The sequence below is a fragment of the Pan paniscus genome, chromosome 15, assembly GCF_029289425.2.
Source record: "Pan paniscus chromosome 15, NHGRI_mPanPan1-v2.0_pri, whole genome shotgun sequence".
NCBI classification, from domain to species: domain Eukaryota; kingdom Metazoa; phylum Chordata; class Mammalia; order Primates; family Hominidae; genus Pan; species Pan paniscus.
In genome coordinates this window covers 50,749,685-50,769,161 of record NC_073264.2, presented here as the reverse complement: position 1 = coordinate 50,769,161, position 19,477 = coordinate 50,749,685, and the positions used below count along the sequence as shown (strand labels likewise).

General features: G+C 45.0%; 1 protein-coding gene and 1 long non-coding RNA gene across 4 annotated transcripts in view; one reads left to right on the top strand and one right to left on the bottom strand.

Moving 5' to 3' along the window:
* The window catches only part of LOC134728954 (uncharacterized), a 26,608-nt gene extending 16,958 nt beyond the window's left edge, over window positions 1-9,650 (bottom strand). Inside the window, exon 1 of one of the 2 annotated variants that reach the window (XR_010109800.1) lies at window positions 9,513-9,650. This is a non-coding gene — a long non-coding RNA (uncharacterized LOC134728954). Of the gene's footprint in view, window positions 1-9,337; window positions 9,474-9,512 lie in introns of those variants that run through there. The other variant, XR_010109799.1, reaches the window with a different exon arrangement.
* Window positions 6-19,407, top strand: DNAAF2 (dynein axonemal assembly factor 2). Of its 2 annotated transcripts, XM_014347558.5 has the most exons (3): window positions 6-11,304; window positions 16,443-16,586; window positions 18,546-19,407. In XM_014347558.5, the coding sequence occupies exons 1-3, from the start codon at window positions 9,442-9,444 to the stop codon at window positions 19,050-19,052; spliced, it is 2,514 nt and encodes an 837-aa protein (XP_014203044.3). In that variant the 5' UTR covers window positions 6-9,441; the 3' UTR covers window positions 19,053-19,407. The 2 variants fall into 2 exon arrangements, with proteins under 2 accessions (XP_014203044.3, XP_034793400.1); XM_034937509.3 differs by lacking the exon at window positions 16,443-16,586.
* The last annotated feature ends 70 nt before the right edge of the window (window positions 19,408-19,477 follow it).

Below are 19,477 nucleotides of genomic sequence, written 5' to 3'. Positions count from 1 at the left end.
AGTGGCTCACGCCTGTAATCCCAGTGCTTTGGGAGGCCAAGGCGGGTGGATCACCTGAGGTCAGGAGTTCGAGACCAGCCTAGCCAAGGTAGCAAAACCCCATCTCTGCTAAAAAAAAAAAAAATACAAAAATTAGCTGGGCATGGTGGCGGGCACCTGTAATCCCAGCTTCTCGGGAGGCTGAGGCAGGGAGAATCACTTGAACCTGGGAGGCGGAGGTTGCGGTGAGCCAAGATTGTGCCATTGTACTCCAGCCTGGGTGACAGAGCGAGACTCTGTCAAAAAAAGAGAAAGAAATAAAAATATGTGGATATGTATATACTTTTTTTTTTTTTTTTTTTTTTGGAGACAGAGTCTAGCTCTGTCACCCAGGCTAGAGTGCAGGGAGAATCGCTTGAACCTGGGAGGCAGAGGTTGCAGTGAGCCGAGATCGCGCCACTGCACTCCAGCCTGGGCGACAGAGAGACTCCATCTCAAAAAAAAAAAAAAAAAAAAAAAGACAAAAAACCCCCCAAAATACAATAATTAGTCGGGTGTGATAGCACACGCCTGTAGTCCCAGCTACTTGGGAGGCTGAGATGAAAGAGTCACTTGAGCCTGGGAGGCAGAGGTTGCAGTGAGCTGAGATCAGGCCACTGCACTCCAGCCTGGGCGACACAGTGAGACTCTGTTTCAAAAAAAAAAAAAAAATTACAAAGAGCCTGGACTGGAAGACATTGCTTTCAAAGAGAATTAGCTTTTGAGAGAAAAGGTACTAATAAAAAAATATAAAAATGACACAGTGAAAGGGAAATTCCTCAAGGAAATTTAATATGAATGCAGTGATAAGTTAGTTAATTTAGCAGCAAAGAGAACATGACAATCTGATATGTGGTTTGGGGATGGAAAATTGGAAGAATGTTAGAAGGGGCCTAATGTTAGAAGAGCAAGGTTTAACTTTAATTTCAAGAATAACCTGGTAAAATCAAAGTTTAAAGATGAAATCAAGACATAAATTTAAACAGTTTGGGCCTAGAAAGTGGCAGTAAAATAGACATGCAAGGCTGCTGGTCCAGTTATGAGACTCACAGAGCTAAATATGAATGATGATGGGCAGAAGTTTATAAATGGAAATTGAAATCAAGGTGTCCTCTCATTCACTGGATACATAATTGCTTCTATAATTAAAGCAGAGGTATTTTGAGATCTTTTCAAGAACACAGTGAAAGTAGGGTGCATTTAGGGGTTAAACAAGATGAAGTGAAGTGAAACAAGGCAGTGTAAATTGCCAGAAGCAGGCCATCAATATTAGAATAAGGTAAGGCAGGAACTAGAACCAGGTGAGGATCAACATCGTCCAGAGATGGAAAAGAAAGCCAAGGTCTGTAAGATAGGACAGCAGAGGAGCCGGTGTGAAAGAGTGGACTTTGCTTTAGTAAAGAACAGAGACAGTGTGTTCCCAGCTGGGTGTTCCCAACTGGGTGTTTAATCAGCTGAAGCCCGGCTGATCTCACTGCTGCAATCTGTTTACGAGGCACCATTAAGTGAAGGTGCACCTCAAAGCAGGAGCCAGATTGTTAACACACAAAGATAGTGGTAAGATTTCTCTACTATAAAAAAAGCAAACACGTGGTTTCTGTAGGGAAACCACAGAATGCCAGAGACTAGACAGACCGAATGAAGCATTCTTCAGCCAGGGGCAGCCATGCAGGAAACCAGGCCTATGGGGCCATTTTAGAGAAATCTGGATTTTTCGGTACAATATCCTGACTTCGCAAGCACTAATTTAAACTGCAGTTTGCAACCAAGAAGACATGCTTACAGATTGGATTGTGCTCATGAACTGTTTTCCCTGCCTTACAGGCATAGGAATTTAATTTTGTGGTCCATAAGAGATCCTTATTAAGCAAAATCAGGTGAGTCCCAGTCATTCACCACCATCTGTGAAATTTAGTGTCCTCTTGTAATGGTGGTGGTAGCTCAGAGCAGGGAAGTTAAACTTAAAATGGGACATTTCATTCTGATCCTATGCACATATATGCGTTTTCTCTGGAGCCAAGGCTCCTACCCACTCTATTCAAAGGCTCCACTTTTATTGTTTTTATTGTGCTTACACTTTGGGCTTCATTTTTAGGCAGGTTTTCTGAATTAAAGGGCTGGGGGGGTTGTGGAAAAGGTTGCAAGACCATTGCTCCAATTCTTTAATACATGTATTAAATGTTTACTATGCTAGGCACTGTGGTAAGTGCTTATTCATTGCGCAATTTAATCCTCATTAGGTTCACTATTACCTTTAGTTATACATGAAGAAAACAGGCATAGGTAGGTTAAATAAGTTGCCCAAAGTCACACAGCTGGTAAGGGTCACAGCAGAGTTGATGCTGGGTTATCTGACTGGAGTCCAGGCGCCTCACCAGCATGGTATTGTCCTGCCTTCGTCTACTTCCTTACTGAACATGCTACTGAAGCTATACAAGATCATTTATCTTGAGCAGTGTTTCAGACTGAAGGTCAGACTGATCAGTGGGTTGAAATATTAATGAGTCATGGCAGAATAGAAAATTCCAGTGCATTAAGTTTTGTCTCATGAAGCTGTTTGTTATGTATTAGGATCTGGCATGTGCTATCACAGTATCTCACTTAAGTCAGTAGGTCTCAGCCATCTACTCTGGACCTCTACTTCCCAATAAATAGAGCAAATGGCATCTGAAGAGAGCAAATGCAGTATTTGCGGAAGGATAGGATAAGAGAGTTTGCACAAAGGGGTTAATAACTGATAATGGCTCAATACCTAGGCACTTCTCCCTCCAAAAGGCATTAATTTTTTTTTTTTTTTTTTTTTTTTGAGGCGGAGTTTCACTCTTGTCGCCCAGGCTGGAATGCAATGGTGCAATCATGGCTCGCTGCAACCTCAGCTTCCCGGGTTCAAGAGATTCTCCTGCCTCAGCCTCCCAAGTAGCTGGGATTACAGGCGCCTGCCACCACACCTGGCTAATTTTTGCATTTTTAGTAGAGGTGATGTTTTACCATGTTGGCCAGGCTGGTCTTGAACTCCTGACCTCAGGTGATCCACTCACCTCGGCCTTCCAAAGTGCTGGGATTATAGGTGTGGGCCACTGCGCCTGGCCCATTTTTTTTTAAGGATAGCTTTCCTTAATGGATGAATTTTAGGCAAGAGAACATTTGTTTTGCGCAAGGGGGCTCTTCCACAACTGTACACTGTCTTTTCCCAAAGAGATTCTTCAGGGAAAGAGAAGAATAGTAAGAAACTTGGCAAAGCAGAGGGCAGGAACCCTCAGAGAATCTAATGAAAGCTATGGGCCCTATGGGCCTCTACTGAGACCCATGTCCCCAAACCCCACATGAGCCTGCCCCTACACATAATTTCAGAGGGTTCGGGAACCCTAAAGGCCATTATCACTTCTAAACAACCAGTTGTAGTTTGTTGTCCTTTGAGAAGTATGGTGTGTTCATGTATTCATGTTTGGAAATGCCTTTTCTAAGGTCAAACGTCCAGAATTTTGATGTTACAAAGGTGAGTGAAAATAAGTTGACAATTAATCCTTGGTTATGCTCACTGACCTCAGGGTTATAATAGAAAAGAGCGCAATTTTACACATCCCTCAGGTGCTTTAAACCTTTTGGAACTCATCTTTATGTCTCAAAGCTATTTTAGATGCAAAGCTTTAAAACCTAACGGTAGGGTATTCTAAGACTTACTAAAGTTCATAGAAAATTATAAAATGTAAGCAAGCATAACGAAAAAGTTATAACAACCTACAATTCCACTATCAGAAATATTGTTAATATTTTGGTAAATGTGGTTCCAGATTTTTCTCTATAAAAATATTTTGGGATCATACTATACATACTAAACTTGCTTTTTTCTTTACTATATTCATTCATCTGCCTGCCCAGTAATGTTCTAGACATCAGAGAATCCAGTGGTAAACCAGAAAGGCAGGGTCCTAGATTTCATGATGCTTACCTTTTCAAATGGGGAGAGCCATACCTTATAACAAGAAAATACCAAATGCAAACCATGGTTAAAAAAAAAAGCCAAGCATGGTGGCTCATGGCTGTCATCCCAGCACTTTGGGAGGCCAAGGCAGGCAGATCACTTGAGGTCAGGAGTTCAAGACCGGCCTGGCCAATATGGAGAAAACCCCATCGCTACTAACACACACACACAAAAATTAGCTGGTCATGGTGATGCATGCCTTTAGTCCCAGCTGCTTGGAGGCTGCGGCAAGAGAATTGCTTGAGCCCGGGAGGCAGAGGTTGCAGTGAGCCGCCATCGCGCTGCTGCACTCCAGCCTGGGTGACAGAGTGAAACTCCATCTCAAAACAAGAACAACAAAAAACAATGCTGGCCATTTTATATGAGGTGTTGGAGGTGGGAGAAGCATGTTGCAGGGAGTCACTAAGGTGACATCATTTAAGGTCTTGAGGTTCAGTGGCCTGTGCCCAGGCTGCACAGGAGTCAAGAGTATTCTGACATTAGACTGATTGGGGAAGAAAACTAGATGGTGAATACGAAGTGTGTTAGGGATTAAGTGTAGACACACATAAGGAACTTGGATATGAAGTTACTAGGTTTTCAGCAGGTAATGATGTAAGTTGATTTGATTTTAAAGATCACTAAAGCAACTGTGTGGAAAAGAGATTGTCAGAAGGGAAGAGCTGAAGAGACCGATTGGAAGCTATTGCACAAGTCTGCGATGGAGATGATGGTGGCTCAGAGCAGAAATAGAAGTGGATATATTTGGAGTGTACAAGAAGAGACAACAGGACTATGTAACTGAATGGCAGCAGGGTGAGGGAAAGAGGAATCAGCTTATGTTTTAGGTTTAAGTAGCTGGGTAGGCGGTATTATTTAGTGCAACTGGGGACAGAACAAGTTAGATATAAAAGTCAAGATTTCTACGTAGAATTGTTAATGTGAGATGCCCATCAAACATCCAGGTGGATAACTGCGGGGCAGTGGCATGTGAGTCTCTTGGAGCTCAGTGGTCAGGTAGAACTGGAGATACCATTTTGGAGTCACTAGTCTCACCCCAGATGAGATCCACGAGGGCAAAGTTTTTTTGTTTTTTTTTTTTTCTTTTTTTTAGGCTAGGCAAGGTGGCTCATTCCTGTAATTCCAGCACTTTGGGAGGCCGAGGAGGGTGGATCACCTGAGGTCAGGAGTTTGACAGCAGCCTGGCCAACGTGGTGAAACCCCGTCTCTACTAAAAATAGAAAAATTAGCCGGGCGTGGTGGTGGGCATCTGTAATCCCAGCTACTCGGGAGGTTGAGGCAGGAGAACTGCTTGAACCTGGGAGGCGGAGGTTGCAATGAGCTGAGATTGTGCCACTGCACTGCAGCCTAGATAAGAAAGGGAGACTCTGTCTCAAAAAAAAAAAAGTACATTTTTTAACTCTAAAAGTATAAGATACATAAAATCTACTGTCAGTGTACAGCACAATGAATTTCACAAATTGCACACCCAATGTAACCAAGATTAACAGACCCTCACCCAGAAGCTCTCCCAACATGGCCATCACTAGCTTGGCTTAACAGATTTATTTTGCCATGTTTTGTCTATTATATGACAGAGTCATATGTATTATTTTACATCTGGTTTCTTTCAAGCACCATTATGTTAATGATACTCATCTATACTGTTGAGTAGTGCATTGTGTGGGTGGATATTTACATTTATCCATTCTACTATGAATGAGAATTTGGGTTGCTTCCAGAATTTGTCAACTATGAAATAGTGCCGCTATGAATACACACATTGTAGTACATGTGTTTTGGTGGGGATATGTGTTTCTGTTGAATGTGTATCTGGGAGAATTTCATTGTCGTAAGCCTTATGTTAACAGTGTTCCAATATATACTCCCAGGATATGAAAGTGCAATTGCTGGCTGGGCATGGTGGCTTGTGCCTGTAATCCCAGCACTTTGGGAAGCCGAGGTGGGCGGATCACCTGAGCTCAGGAGTTGGAGACCAGCCTGACCAACATGGTGAAATCCCATCTCTACTAAAAAATACAAAAATTAGCTGGGCGCAGTGGTAGGTGCCTGCAATCCCAGCTACTTGGGAGGCTGAGGCAGGAGAATTGTTTGAACCCAGGAGGCGGAGGTTGCAGTGAGCCAAGATCGCGCCAAAGCACCCCAGTCTAGGCGACAGAGCAAGACTCTGTCTCAAAAAAAAAAGCAATGCAACTGCTTCACATCTTTGTTAATTACCTATATAATAAGTGCAATAAGCACACAATAAATATCTGTTGAAAGGACTAATTTGAACACAGATGGCATTTAAAACTATGGGCTTGGATAAGACATCTTGGAAGAAATGTGATTAGGTAAGAGGGCTGATGAACAAAGCCTTGGGTGACTCCCACATTTGCAGAACTGGCAGGAGCATAAAGGAGGAGGAAAATGGGAGAGCTTGGAGTTCTGCAAAATATGAGAAAAATGTGTTTCGAAGGGGCAGTCAACTGCTTTGAATGCTTCCAAGAGACCATAAGATAAGGCAGTGGTTTGGGAAAAGAGGAGTCAGGAGTTCTGATCTTGGTCATTTCAAGCCTGAGTAGCTTATGCATTAATCACTCAAATGGACACCTCAAACGTGCAGCTGAATATAGGAGTGTAAAATCTGAGTCTAAGACAAGTATTTGTGAGTGTAAATATATTTCTGAAGGAGAGTATAGATGGGTAAGAGATTGGGTCCCAGTTTTGGGGCATTTCCATGTAGAAGTTGAAAAGAAGTAGATACCTACAGAGCAAAACTATGAGAGTGATGAGACAGAAGAGAAATCTGGAAAGTGTCTTGTCACTGAGGTAATGCCAACATCAACTGTGTTAAATGTTGCTGAGAATAGAAAAATGATCACTGAATTAACCAATTACCAATGAATAAATAATTACTCCAGTAAATAAATATACTTCCATATGATCATTTTGAATGGTTGCACAAAACTCTGTTGCGTGGCTCTACCAAAACCTGCTCAATCAGTTCCATTGTTGAATTTGTAGATTCTTCTCAAACCTTTAGAATCATAAATGATGTCACCCTGAGAATGTTCTAAGAGTATTGTGTCAAATACTCTAAGGGCATTTGGGTCAAAAAAATATGCACATTAGAAAGGTTTTAGGCCGGGCGCGGTGGCTCATGCCTGTAATCCTAGCACTTTGGGAGGCTGAGGTGGGCAGATCACATGAGGTCAAGAGTGGGAGACCAGCCTGGCCAACATGGTGAAATCCCATCCCTACTAAAAATACAAAACTTAGCCGGACGTGGTGGTGAGTCACTGTAATCCCAGCTACCTGGGAGGCTGAGGCAGGGAGAATTGCCTGAACCCGGGAGGCGGAGGTTGCAGTGAGCCAAGACTGCACCACTGCACTCCAGCCTGGGTAACAGAGTGAGACAGCCTCAAAAAAAAAAAAAAAAAAAAAAAGGTTTTGGACCTGGTGTGGTGGCTCATGCCTGTAATCCTATAATCCCAGCACTCTGGGAGGCCGAGGTGTTAGGATCATTTGAATCCAGGAGTTGGAGACCAGCCTGGGCAACATACTGAGAACCCTATCTCTACAAAAACTAAAAAAATTAGCCAGGCATGGTAGCACATGCCTGTAGTCCCAGTTACTTGGGAGGTTGAGGCAGGAGGACTGCTTGAGCCCAGGAGGTTGAAGCTGCACTCCAGCCTGGGCAACAGAGACCCTGTCTCAAAAATATATACATACATACATAAATGAATAAATGGTGTTGATACAATTGCAAAACTGCTCTCTAGAAAGATTTTACTAAAGTCTACTCCCACCCCAAGGAAATACAGTAAGAATTTTGCTATTTTGGTAGTTTAAATGTGGTATATTTGCATTTTTATTATTAATGAAGTTAGTTTTATATGTTCACGGGCCACTGGTAATTGTTTATGAATAGCCTGCCCATATGTCTTGCCCCAAATGAGTTTTAACTGGGTAAATATGATAGTGGAATCGCCAGAAAATGCAAAGGAGGAACACTGAGATTGAAATGTTGGCCGGGCGCCGTAGCTCACGCCTGTAATCCCAGCATTTTGAGAGGTCGAGGAGGGCAGATCACCTGAGGTCAGGAGTTCAAGACCAGCCTGGCCAACATGGTGAAACCCCATCTCTACTAAAAATACAAAAATTAGCCGGGCGTGGTGGCAGGCGCCTGTAATCTCAGCTACTTGGGAGGCTGAGACAGGAGAATTGCTTGAACCCGGGAGGCTACGGTTGCAGTGAGCCGAGATCCCACCACTGCATGCCAGCCTGGGAGACAGAGTGAGACTATTTCAATAACAACGAAAAAGATTGAAATGTTGGTTTAGCAAAGTGAAAAAAGGCAGATAAACAGGTTTGGATTCGCCTGTTGAATACACTGGCTCTGTGACCTTGGTTCAACTTCTCAGGTCCCATCTTCTTGTTTGTGGAATGGGGATGAGGTTTTTATCTTCAAGTGGTGTGAACAATGAATGAGATAATGTACATAATGCTGGAAATTATGACAGTTACAATAGTTATTCTGCAGAAGTAACTACACCATGGCATAGGAATCTATATAACAGAGAAAGTAGCCGGGCATGGTGGCTCACGCCTGTAATCCCAGCACTTTGGGAGGCCAAGGCGGGCGGATCACGAGGTCAGGAGATCGAGACCATCCTGGCTAACACGGTGAAACCCTGTCTCTAGTAAAAATACAAAACATTAGCTGGGCGTGGTGGCAGGCGCCTGTAGTCCCAGCTGCTCGGGAGGCTGAGGCAGGAGAGTGGCGTGAACCTGGGAGGCGGAGCTTGCAGTGAGCTGAAACTGCGCCACTGCACTCCAGCCTGGGTGACAGAGCGAGACTCTGTCTCAAAAAAAGAAAAACAAAACAAAACAAAACAAAGTACGGTGGTGGGTTGGTTTGAGGAATCTAAGAGGGCTATTTCTGGCATTTCCACTATTCCACCATGATTTCCTTGAGAGACTTGCTCTGTCGCCCAGGCCGGAGTGCAGTGGCGCGATCTTGGCTCACTGCAAGAGCTCTGCCTCCTGGGTTTCACGCCATTCTACTGCCTCAGCCTTCCGAGTAGCTGGGACTACAGGCACCCGCCACCATGCCCGGCTAATTTTTTGTATTTTTAGTAGAGACGGGGTTTCACCGTGTTAGCCAGGATGGTCTCGATCTCCTGACCTCGTGATCCGCCCGCCTAGGCTTCCCAAAGTGCTGGGATTACAGGCCTGAGCCACCGCGCCCGGCCTATTCCACCATGATCTCTACCCCTCCTCCCGAATGTTAGTGGTGTAACTATGACAACAAGCACGCGCTGCTCAAGGCTCAATTTTCCAGCCGTTACCGACCTCCACCGCGTCACTGTCCGCTGCCCAGAGACTCTGAGGCGGATCCCCCAACCCAGTGTCAGACTGATCCCCTTTGGCCCGAGGGCGAGGAGCCATAGGACAGTATGGCCAAAGCGGCGGCCTCCTCGTCGCTGGAGGACTTGGACCTGAGCGGAGAGGAGGTTCAGCGGCTCACCTCCGCCTTCCAGGACCCGGAGTTCCGGCGAATGTTCTCCCAGTACGCCGAGGAGCTCACCGACCCGGAGAACCGGCGGCGCTACGAGGCGGAGATCACCGCGCTAGAGCGTGAGCGCGGGGTGGAAGTGCGGTTCGTGCACCCGGAGCCCGGCCATGTGCTGCGCACCAGCCTGGACGGGGCGCGGCGCTGCTTTGTGAACGTCTGCAGCAACGCGTTGGTGGGCGCGCCCAGCAGCCGACCCGGCTCCGGTGGCGACCGGGGCGCAGCTCCTGGCAGCCACTGGTCCCTGCCCTACAGCCTGGCGCCCGGCCGCGAGTACGCGGGGCGCAGCAGCAGCCGCTACATGGTCTACGACGTGGTCTTCCATCCAGACGCGCTTGCGCTGGCCCGGCGGCACGAGGGCTTCCGCCAGATGCTGGACGCTACGGCCCTGGAGGCCGTCGAGAAGCAGTTCGGCGTGAAGCTGGACCGCAGGAATGCCAAGACCCTGAAGGCCAAGTATAAGGGGACCCCAGAGGCTGCGGTGCTGCGCACGCCCCTGCCCGGGGTCATCCCCGCAAGGCCTGACGGGGAGCCGAAGGGTCCTCTCCCGGACTTCCCCTACCCTTACCAGTACCCGGCAGCCCCCGGGCCCCGGCCGCCCTCCCCTCCGGAAGCGGCCTTGCAGCCCGCCCCCACCGAGCCTCGCTACAGCGTGGTGCAGCGCCACCACGTGGACCTCCAGGATTACCGCTGCTCCAGGGACTCAGCCCCGAGCCCCGTGCCCCATGAGCTGGTGATCACCATCGAACTGCCGCTGTTGCGCTCGGCCGAGCAGGCGGCGCTGGAGGTCACGAGAAAGCTGCTGTGCCTCGACTCGAGGAAACCTGACTATCGGCTGCGGCTCTCGCTCCCGTACCCAGTGGACGATGGCCGCGGCAAGGCACAATTCAACAAGGCCCGGCGGCAGCTGGTGGTTACGCTGCCAGTGGTGCTGCCGGCCGCGCGCCGGGAGCCCGCTGTCACCGTCGCCGCCGCCGCGCCGGAAGAGTCCGCGGACCGGTCCGGAACTGACGGCCAGGCCTGCGCTTCCGCTCGCGAGGGGGAGGCGGGACCCGCGGGGAGTCGCGCCGAGGACGGAGGCCACGATACCTGCGTGGCTGGGGCTGCGGGCTCCGGGGTCACCACCCTGGGCGACCCGGAGGTGGCGCCTCCGCCGGCCGCAGCTGGAGAGGAGCGTGTCCCCAAGCCGGGGGAGCAGGACTTGAGCAGGCACGCGGGGTCACCGCCGGGCAGCGTGGAGGAGCCATCTCCTGGAGGAGAAAACTCACCTGGTGGCGGAGGCTCCCCTTGTTTGTCCTCCCGGAGCCTGGCGTGGGGTTCTTCTGCGGGAAGAGAGAGTGCGCGCGGAGATAGCAGTGTGGAAACGCGCGAGGAGTCGGAGGGCACGGGCGGCGAGCGCTCAGCCTGCGCCATGTGTGGTCCCGGGACCAAGAGCGGGGAGCCTTTGTGTCCTCCGTTACTGTGTAATCAGGACAAAGAAACCTTGACTCTGCTCATTCAGGTGCCTCGGATCCAGCCGCAAAGTCTTCAAGGAGATTTGAATCCCCTCTGGTACAAATTACGCTTCTCCGCACAAGACTTAGTTTATTCCTTCTTTTTGCAATTTGCTCCAGAGAATAAATTGAGTACCACAGAACCTGTGATTAGCATTTCTTCAAACAATGCAGTGATAGAACTGGCAAAATCTCCAGAGAGCCATGGACATTGGAGAGAGTGGTATTATGGTGTAAACAACGATTCTTTGGAGGTAACAGTTCTTTCCAGAGTCCTCATATTTGAAATATCCTATCTCACTTTAAAAATTTGCTATTACCGGCCGGGCGCGGTGGCTCACGCCTGTAATCCCAGCATTTTGGGAGGCCGAGGCGGGCGGATCACGAGGTCAGGAGTTCTAGACCAGCCTGGCCAATACGGTGAAATCCCGTCTCTACTAAAAATACAAAAATTAGCCGGGCATGGTAGCGGGCGCCTGTAGTCCTAGCTGCTCGGGAGGCTGAGGCAGGAGAATCGCTTGAACCCGGGAGGCGAAGCTTGCAGTGAGCCAAGATCGCGCCACTGCACTCTAGCCTGGGCGACAGAGGGAGACTCCGTCTCAAAAACAAACAAACAAACAAAAAACTTAAAATTTGAAGTTCTGAAGACTGTTTAAACTCATAAATGGACAATTGGTGGTTTTTGTTAATGTTACATGTAATTTTTTTTTAGCTCTTTTAACATAAACAAGAGTTGAGTGTTGAGAAACAACACTAGCTGCACGGATTATATATTTAAAATTAAGTATTAGTTGGGTGGGTGCGGTGGCTCACGCTTGTAATCCCAGCACTTTGGGGGGCCAAGGCGGGTGGATCATCTGAGGTCAGGACTTTGAGACCAGCCTGACCAACATGGCGAAACCCCGTCACTATTAAAAATACAAAAATTAGCTGGGCGTGGTGGCGGGCACCCGTAATCCCAGCTACTTGGGAGGCTGAGGCAGGAGAATCACTTGAACGCAGGAGGTGGAGGTTGCAGTGAGCCGATATCATGCTACTGCACTCCAGCCTGGGTAACAAGAGCGAAACTCTGTATCAAAAAAAAAAAAGAAAAATTAAGTATTAGACTTTGGGCTTTAACTTACGAGAAAATTTTACTTTTCCCTCGTTTTTCTAGAAATTTGCTAGGAAGTTACATGTGTAATTTTTGAGTTGGGTATCTCTATGAGAAATGGCTAATTGGAAACCTTCCAAAAGTGGTAAAATAAATAGCTGGGCTAGCTAAGGTAGTTTGTTAGAATATAAAATATGAAACTGAGTATCCGTTTTTGTCATCAGAAGTGGGACATTTAGGAAAGGGCAGTTGTTTTCCTGTAACTGTTTTAGTAAATATGAAAATAACCCACAATGTGGGAAGAAAACTTTGTAGACAAGCAATTAAGAAAATATTCAATAATACATTTTAATCCGATTTTCAAGTATGCTAACATTTTAGAAAATAAACGACGAAAATGGGATTAGGGCAACTGTATTTTATATCTTTGAAGCCTGAAATAGATTTGTAATTACTTCACTAATCATCACATTTTTCTAAGGCTGATGGAACAACAGCATGTAACTCTTTTGCTTTACTTTGTACTGGACCAGGCTCTCAGTGTTAAATTTTTGGAAAAAAATCATGAGTAGTGGAACATATATAATGATAATATTATATGCATTACATGAAAATAATCATAAAGAGACTGTTATGTGGCTTTCAAGGTCAGAACTTTACAAATAAATACTAAATATATGTATTGAAGTTTTCAGTGTTCACTGACAATTTTCCTAAATCTTCAGAGCCTCTGAGGTCAGTAACTTTTTCAGTTCATTAGTCATTTCATCAGTCATTAGACTGAGAAGGCAAGTTTATGCAAATCTTCTGGTTGTTTTTTGAGATGGAGTCTTGCACCGTCGCCCAGACTGGAGTGCAGTGGGGCGGCTCACTCACTGCAAGCTCCACCTCCTGGGTTCACGCCATTCTCCTGCCTCAGCCTCCCGAGTAGCTGGGCCTACAGGCACCTGCCACCACGCCAGGCTAATTTTTTGTATTTTTAATAGAGATGGGGTTTCACCGTGTTAGCCAGGATGGTCTTGATCTCCTGATCTCGTGATCCACCCGCCTTGGCCTCCCAAAGTGCTGGGATTACAGGCATGAGCCACCGCGCCCGGCTGCAAATCTTCTGTATTTTAATCATAACCATTTCCACTATATATTCCTTCGGATAACTAAAAATTAAAATATTTGGTGTATTATTTGCAAGGAGTCAAAGATGATGTCTTTTCCCAGAGGCATGAACCTTAGAAATGCTTTCGATGGGGATGTTTCTGTAACACTGTGTTATTCTGGATCTTCAAATAATAGCAAAGCCAATTACTCTAAATGTAAAATTTTTCTATTCCCAAGGTTCACTTTTGTTTGGTAGGTTTTCACGATTTTAAATACTGTTTAATGGAAGAAAAATACGTAGCCAGGCATGGTGGCTCACACCTGTAGCCCCGGAACTTTGGGAGACTGAGGCAGGCAGATCACGAGGTCAGGAGATTGAGACCATCCTGGCCAACAAGGTGAAACCCTGTCTCTACTAAAAATACAAAAATTAGCTGGGCGTGGTGGTGCGCGCCTGCAGTCCCAGCTACTTGGGAGGCTGAGGCAGGAGAATTGCTTGAACCCGGGAGGTGGAGGTTGCAGTGAGCTGAGATCACGCAGTTGTACTCCAGCCTGGTGACAGAGTGAGACTCTTTCTCAAAAAAAAAAAAAAAAAAGAAGAGTGTGTGTGTGTGTGGAGAGAGAGTTTATTTGTGTGTGTGTGTGTGTGTGTGTGTGTGTGTGTGTGTGTGTGTGTGTGTGGAGAGTTTATTTGGGCCAAAATAGAGGACTGCAACCTGGGAAACACATATTCAAGTTGCCCTGAATATATGTTCCCAATATAAGATAACTTGAAACTTGTTTCTTTCTGATATTTTCCACCTATTTGGACCAAATAATGAGCTGTGTTTATTTTGTAATTACAAAATTTGCTTATATAAAACTACAGAGGAAAACATTTTTATTTGGGGCAACAATGAACTGCTTTTATAAATTAATTTAAAATATGTTAATATGGTTATTCTCCCCACACCCTAACTATATACCTGTATTCACTTGACATGAACAAACTGCCTTGTGTTTGGGATTCAGGTAAAAGGTGATTTTTGCATTTTCTAGTAATAGTTTGGAAATCTTTTCATGTCAGCATCTCGAAATCTACCTCATTATTTATTTATTTATTTATTTATTTATTTGGGAGACAGAGTCTCGCTCTGTCTCACCCAGGCTGGAGTGCAGTGGTGCGATCATGACTCACTGCAGCCTCAACCTCCCAGACTCAAGCGATCCTCCCACCTTAGCCTCTGGAGTAGCTAGGACCACAGGTGCATGCTACCACTCCTGGCTAATTTTTGTATTTTTTGTAGAGATGGGTTTTGCCATGTTGCCTAGGCTGGTCTCAAACTTCTGGGCTCAAACAATCCACCTGCCTTGGCCTCCTAAAGTGCTGGAATTATAAGCATGAGCCACTGTGCCCAGCCTAATTTTTTTCATAATTTACTTTTTCTCTGGAGCATAGATTCAAAATGCCCTGAATATATGCTCTCTACTTCATTCTTTTAATAACTATACAGTTTGCTAATGTCACGCTGGAGTATCCCAGTGCTTAAAAATATAATACACTTGGCTGGGTGCAGTGGCTCACGCCTGTAATCCCAGCACTTTGGTAGGCCAAGGTAGGAGGACAGCTTGAATCCAGGAGTTGGAGACCAGCCTGGACAACAAAGTGAGACCTGTATCTACAAAAAATGTCAAAATTTTTTTTTTTGAGACAGAGTCTCACTCTGTTGCCCAGGCTGGACTCACTGCAATCTCCGCCTCACGGGTTCACGTGATTGCAGTTTTAGTAGAGACAGGGTTTCACTATGTTGGCCAGGCTGGTCTCGAATTCCTGATCTGAAGTGATCCACCCACCTTGGCCTCCCAAAGTGCTGGAATTACGGGCGTTAGCTGCCACACCAGGCCCCAAAAATGTAAAAATTAGCTGGGCATTATGGCATGCACCTGTAGTCCCAGGTACCCAGGCACTTGGGGGCACAGGTGGAGGATTGCTTGAGCCAGGGAGGGCAAGGCTGCAGGGGGCTATGAGTGTGCGACTGCATTCCAGCCTGGGCAACAAAGTGAGACCCTGTCTCAAGGCAAAAAAAAAGAAAAAAAGGGGGGGCGGGGGCTGGGTGTGGTGGTGGCTCACGCCTGTAATCCCAGCACTTTGGGAGGCCAAAGCAGGTGGATCACTTGAGTGCAGAAGTTTGAGGCCAGCCTGTGCAACAGGGCAAAACCCTGTCTCTACAAAAAAATGCAAAACTTAGCCGAGAGTGGTGGCATGTTCTGTGGTCCCAGCTACTGTAGAGGCTGAGGCGGGAGGATCACTTGAGCCTGGGAGGTCAAGGCTGCAGTGAGCCGTGATTATGCCACTGCACTCCAGCCTGGGAGACAGAGCAAGACTCTGTCTCAAAAACAAAATCAAACAAAAAAACACACCACTTATTTGAAATAAAATACTGTAATTGGCTGTTACCTGCCCAAGAACTAAAAGGCAACTGGTCACACAAAATTTGAATAGATCTTTTCATGTATATTTCTTAGCCACCTCATTAGGAGATGTTTTAAAGCTGAATTATATTTTGTATCTGGGATCCCATTTATAGCCCTAGAGATGATGTTATTCTTCTGAAATACTAAAAGAGGCCAGCTGTGGTTGCTCACACCTGTAATCCCAGCCCTTTGGGAGGCCAGGGCAGGTGGATAGCTTGAGGTCAGGAGTTCAAGACCACTCTGGCCAACATGGTAAAACCCCATCTCTACCAAAAATACAAAAATTAGCCCGGCATGGTGGCGGTCGCCTGTAATCCCAGCTACTCGGTAGTCTGGGGCAGGAGAATTACTTGAACCTGGGAGGCGGAGGTTGCAGTGAGCCGAGATTGCACCACTGCACTCTAGCCTGGGCAACAGAGTGAGACTATGTCTCAAAAAAACAAAACAAAAGAAACAAAAAAAGAAAGAAAAATACTAAAAGGTCAGATTTAATAGACAGAAAAAGTACCAAGACCTCTTTCTTTTAGGTTCTTTTTCTATACATTTATGTTTGTTCTCAGTACAACTCTTATTGCTCTGTACAATACCAAACTTAAATTTTTCTAAGACAGCTCATAGGAATAACATTAAAATAAACATTTTAAAAAGTGTAACCCTGAACAATGTGAGAATTTTTGTGAGCTGCTTTGAGATACAACTGTTGTCAAGTGTGACTTATTAGGCAGAATATTTTTTCCCTTTTTATTTTAGGAAAGGTTCTTTGTCAATGAAGAAAATGTTAATGAGTTTCTTGAAGAGGTCCTGAGCTCTCCATTCAAACAGTCTATGTCCTTGACCCCACCATTAATTGAAGTTCTTCAAGTTACTGATAATAAGATTCAAATTAATGCAAAGGTAAGGAAGTTGATGGGCTCTATAGAGGAGTAATGAAGCACAGAGTTAAAACCTAACAAATTATTGATTTCTTAATATCATAACTTTAAACAAAATTTACATAATGGTTGGGCAGAGTGATGTTAAGAGAAGAAAAGTTTTTCTTTTTCTTTTTTGAGATGGAGTCTTGCTCTGTCACCCAGGCTAAAGTGCAGTAGCGCGATCTCATCTCACTGCAACCTCTGCCTCCTGGGTTCAAGCGATTCTCCTGCCTCAGCCTCCCAAGTAGCTGGGACTACAGGAACATGCTACCATGCCCGGCTAATTTTTTGTATTTTTAGTAGAGATTGGGTGTCACCGTGTTAGCCAGGATGGTCTCGATCTCCTGACCTCATGATCCACCCGCCTCGGCCTCCCAAAGTGCTAGGATTACAGGCGTGAGCCACCGCGCCCAGCCAAGAAAAGCCTTTTGTCTGTGTATGTATTATGTGCTAAACACTTTGCTATTCATTTTCACATTATTTAATCCCAAAATAACCCTACAATGAGGAACAAAGAGAAACTAACACTTAGGAAGTTTGAGTACTAGTCCAGGGACATACAATCTTTTTTGACTCTCAAACCATGAGAACTATGTTATACAATTTGTACGTTCTTTCTAATTCAATCTTAATTTTGGTCATTTTTATAGTCTTCAGTATTGAAGATGCAAATGATTTAGTAACTACCACAATCGACAGACATATGTATTAGAAGGGCGGCTCTGAAAAATCAAAGGAATTCAAGAAAATTTAAGAAATTCAACAATGTGCTTATAACTGTTAAATAGTTTTGTAGACCATGTTGAAAAGTATGGATTATTGTTGTGAAAGGATATAATCAGGATATTAGTGCCAGGTTTACATTGTTAAAAAATGACTGGCAGTAGGCTGGGTGCAGTGGCTCACACCTGTAATCCCAGCACTTTGGGAGACCGAGGCAGGCGGATCACCCGAGGTCAGGAGTTTGAGACTAGCCTGGCCAACAGTGAAACCCCGTCTGTACTAAAAATATAAAAATTAGCCAGGCGTCATGGCAGGCACCTGTAATCTCAGCTACTTGGGAGGCTGAAGCAGGAGAATCGCTTGAATCTGGGAGGCAAAGATTGCAGTAAGCCAAGATTGCGCCACTGCACTCCAGCCTGGGTGACAGAGCCAGACTCAATCTCAAAAAAAAAAAAAAAAAAAGACTGGCAGCCGACTAGTCATGATGGCTCATACCTGTAATCCCAGCACTTTGTGGATCATTTGAGGTCAGGAGTTGGACACCAGACTGGGCAACATGGTGAAACCCTGTGTCTACTAAAAATACAAAAATTAGCCGGGCGTGGTGGTGCATGGCTGTAATCCCCTCTACTTGGGAGGCTGAGGCAGAATTGTTTGAACCCGGAGGCAGAGGTTGTAGTCAGCTGAGATTGTGCCAGCCTGGGCGACAGAGCAAGACTCCGTCTCAAAACAAAAAAAGTCATCCTTCAAATGCTGCCTGTCTTTTTCTTTTTTTGACAGGGTCTTACCCTGTCACCCAGGCTGGAGTACAGTGGCACTATCTCGGCCCAGTGCAACCTCCACCTCCCGGGTTCAAGTGATTCTCCTGCCTCAGCCTCTCAAGTAGAGGGGATTATCAGGTGTGCACCACCACACCCGGCTAATTTTTGTGTTTTTAGTAGAGATGGGGTTTCGCCATGTTGGCCAAGCTGGTCTCGAACTCCTGACCTCAAGTGATCTGCCTGCCTTGGCATCATCCCAAAGTGCTGGGATTACAGGCATGAGCCACTGTGCCCAGCCTGGAGGATGAATTTTGACAGGGAAGCCTGGATGTATACCTGCAGGTCTGTAAGGGCTATTACCTCACAACTGTTAAAAATTTTATTTCCAGAGGGTAGTACAATTTAATTTTGTATTATTTAAAATAATTATTAATTTGTTGTTTCTTTTGACACAGTTGCAAGAATGTAGTAACTCTGATCAGCTACAAGGAAAGGAGGAAAGAGTAAATGAAGAAAGTCATCTAACTGAAAAGGAATATATAGAACATTGTAACACCTCTACAACTGATTGTGATTCATCTATAGCAGTTAAAGCACTACAAACAGATAGCTTTGGTTTAGTTACATGCTTTCAACAAGAGTCTCTTGATGTTTCTCAAATGATACTTGGAAAATCTCAGCAACCTGAGTCAAAAATGCAATCTGAATTTATAAAAGAAAAAAGTGCTACTTGTTCAAATGAGGAAAAAGATAACTTAAACGAGTCAGTAATAACTGAAGAGAAAGAAACAGATGGAGATCACCTATCTTCATTACTGAACAAAACTACGGTTCACAATATACCTGGATTTGACAGCATAAAAGAAACCAATATGCAGGATGGTAGTGTGCAGGTCATTAAAGATCATGTGACCAATTGTGCATTCAGTTTTCAGAATTCTTTGCTATATGATTTGGATTAATTCTATATAATTTTGGACTTTTAAATATTAAGGTTAAAAAATGCCTGTATCTAAAATTGATTCTGTTAACTGTTGTCTTAAAACTAAAGGTATTAAAGTATAAAATTAAAATTTGCAATTTTTTTAAAAAAATTGCAATTTTGATTCTCATGGGGGAAATTGGAGATAATTTTTTTTTTTTTTTTGCCTCTGGAGTTTAAAGTTTCCTTATGGCGATAAGTTTTGTGATTCCTGTAATAGATGTGTATGTTTTCTATTTGAGAGTTAAAACATTTAGTTTTAATACAACCTATGTATATATACTTCTGTGTTAAATTTTGCTTTGTCATTAATAAAATTTCAAAATATTCACTAAGTTGTGTTTGTCACACAAAGTAATTCTCAAGAATGCATTTAACTGGAATTATGAGTACATGTGTGGGGGG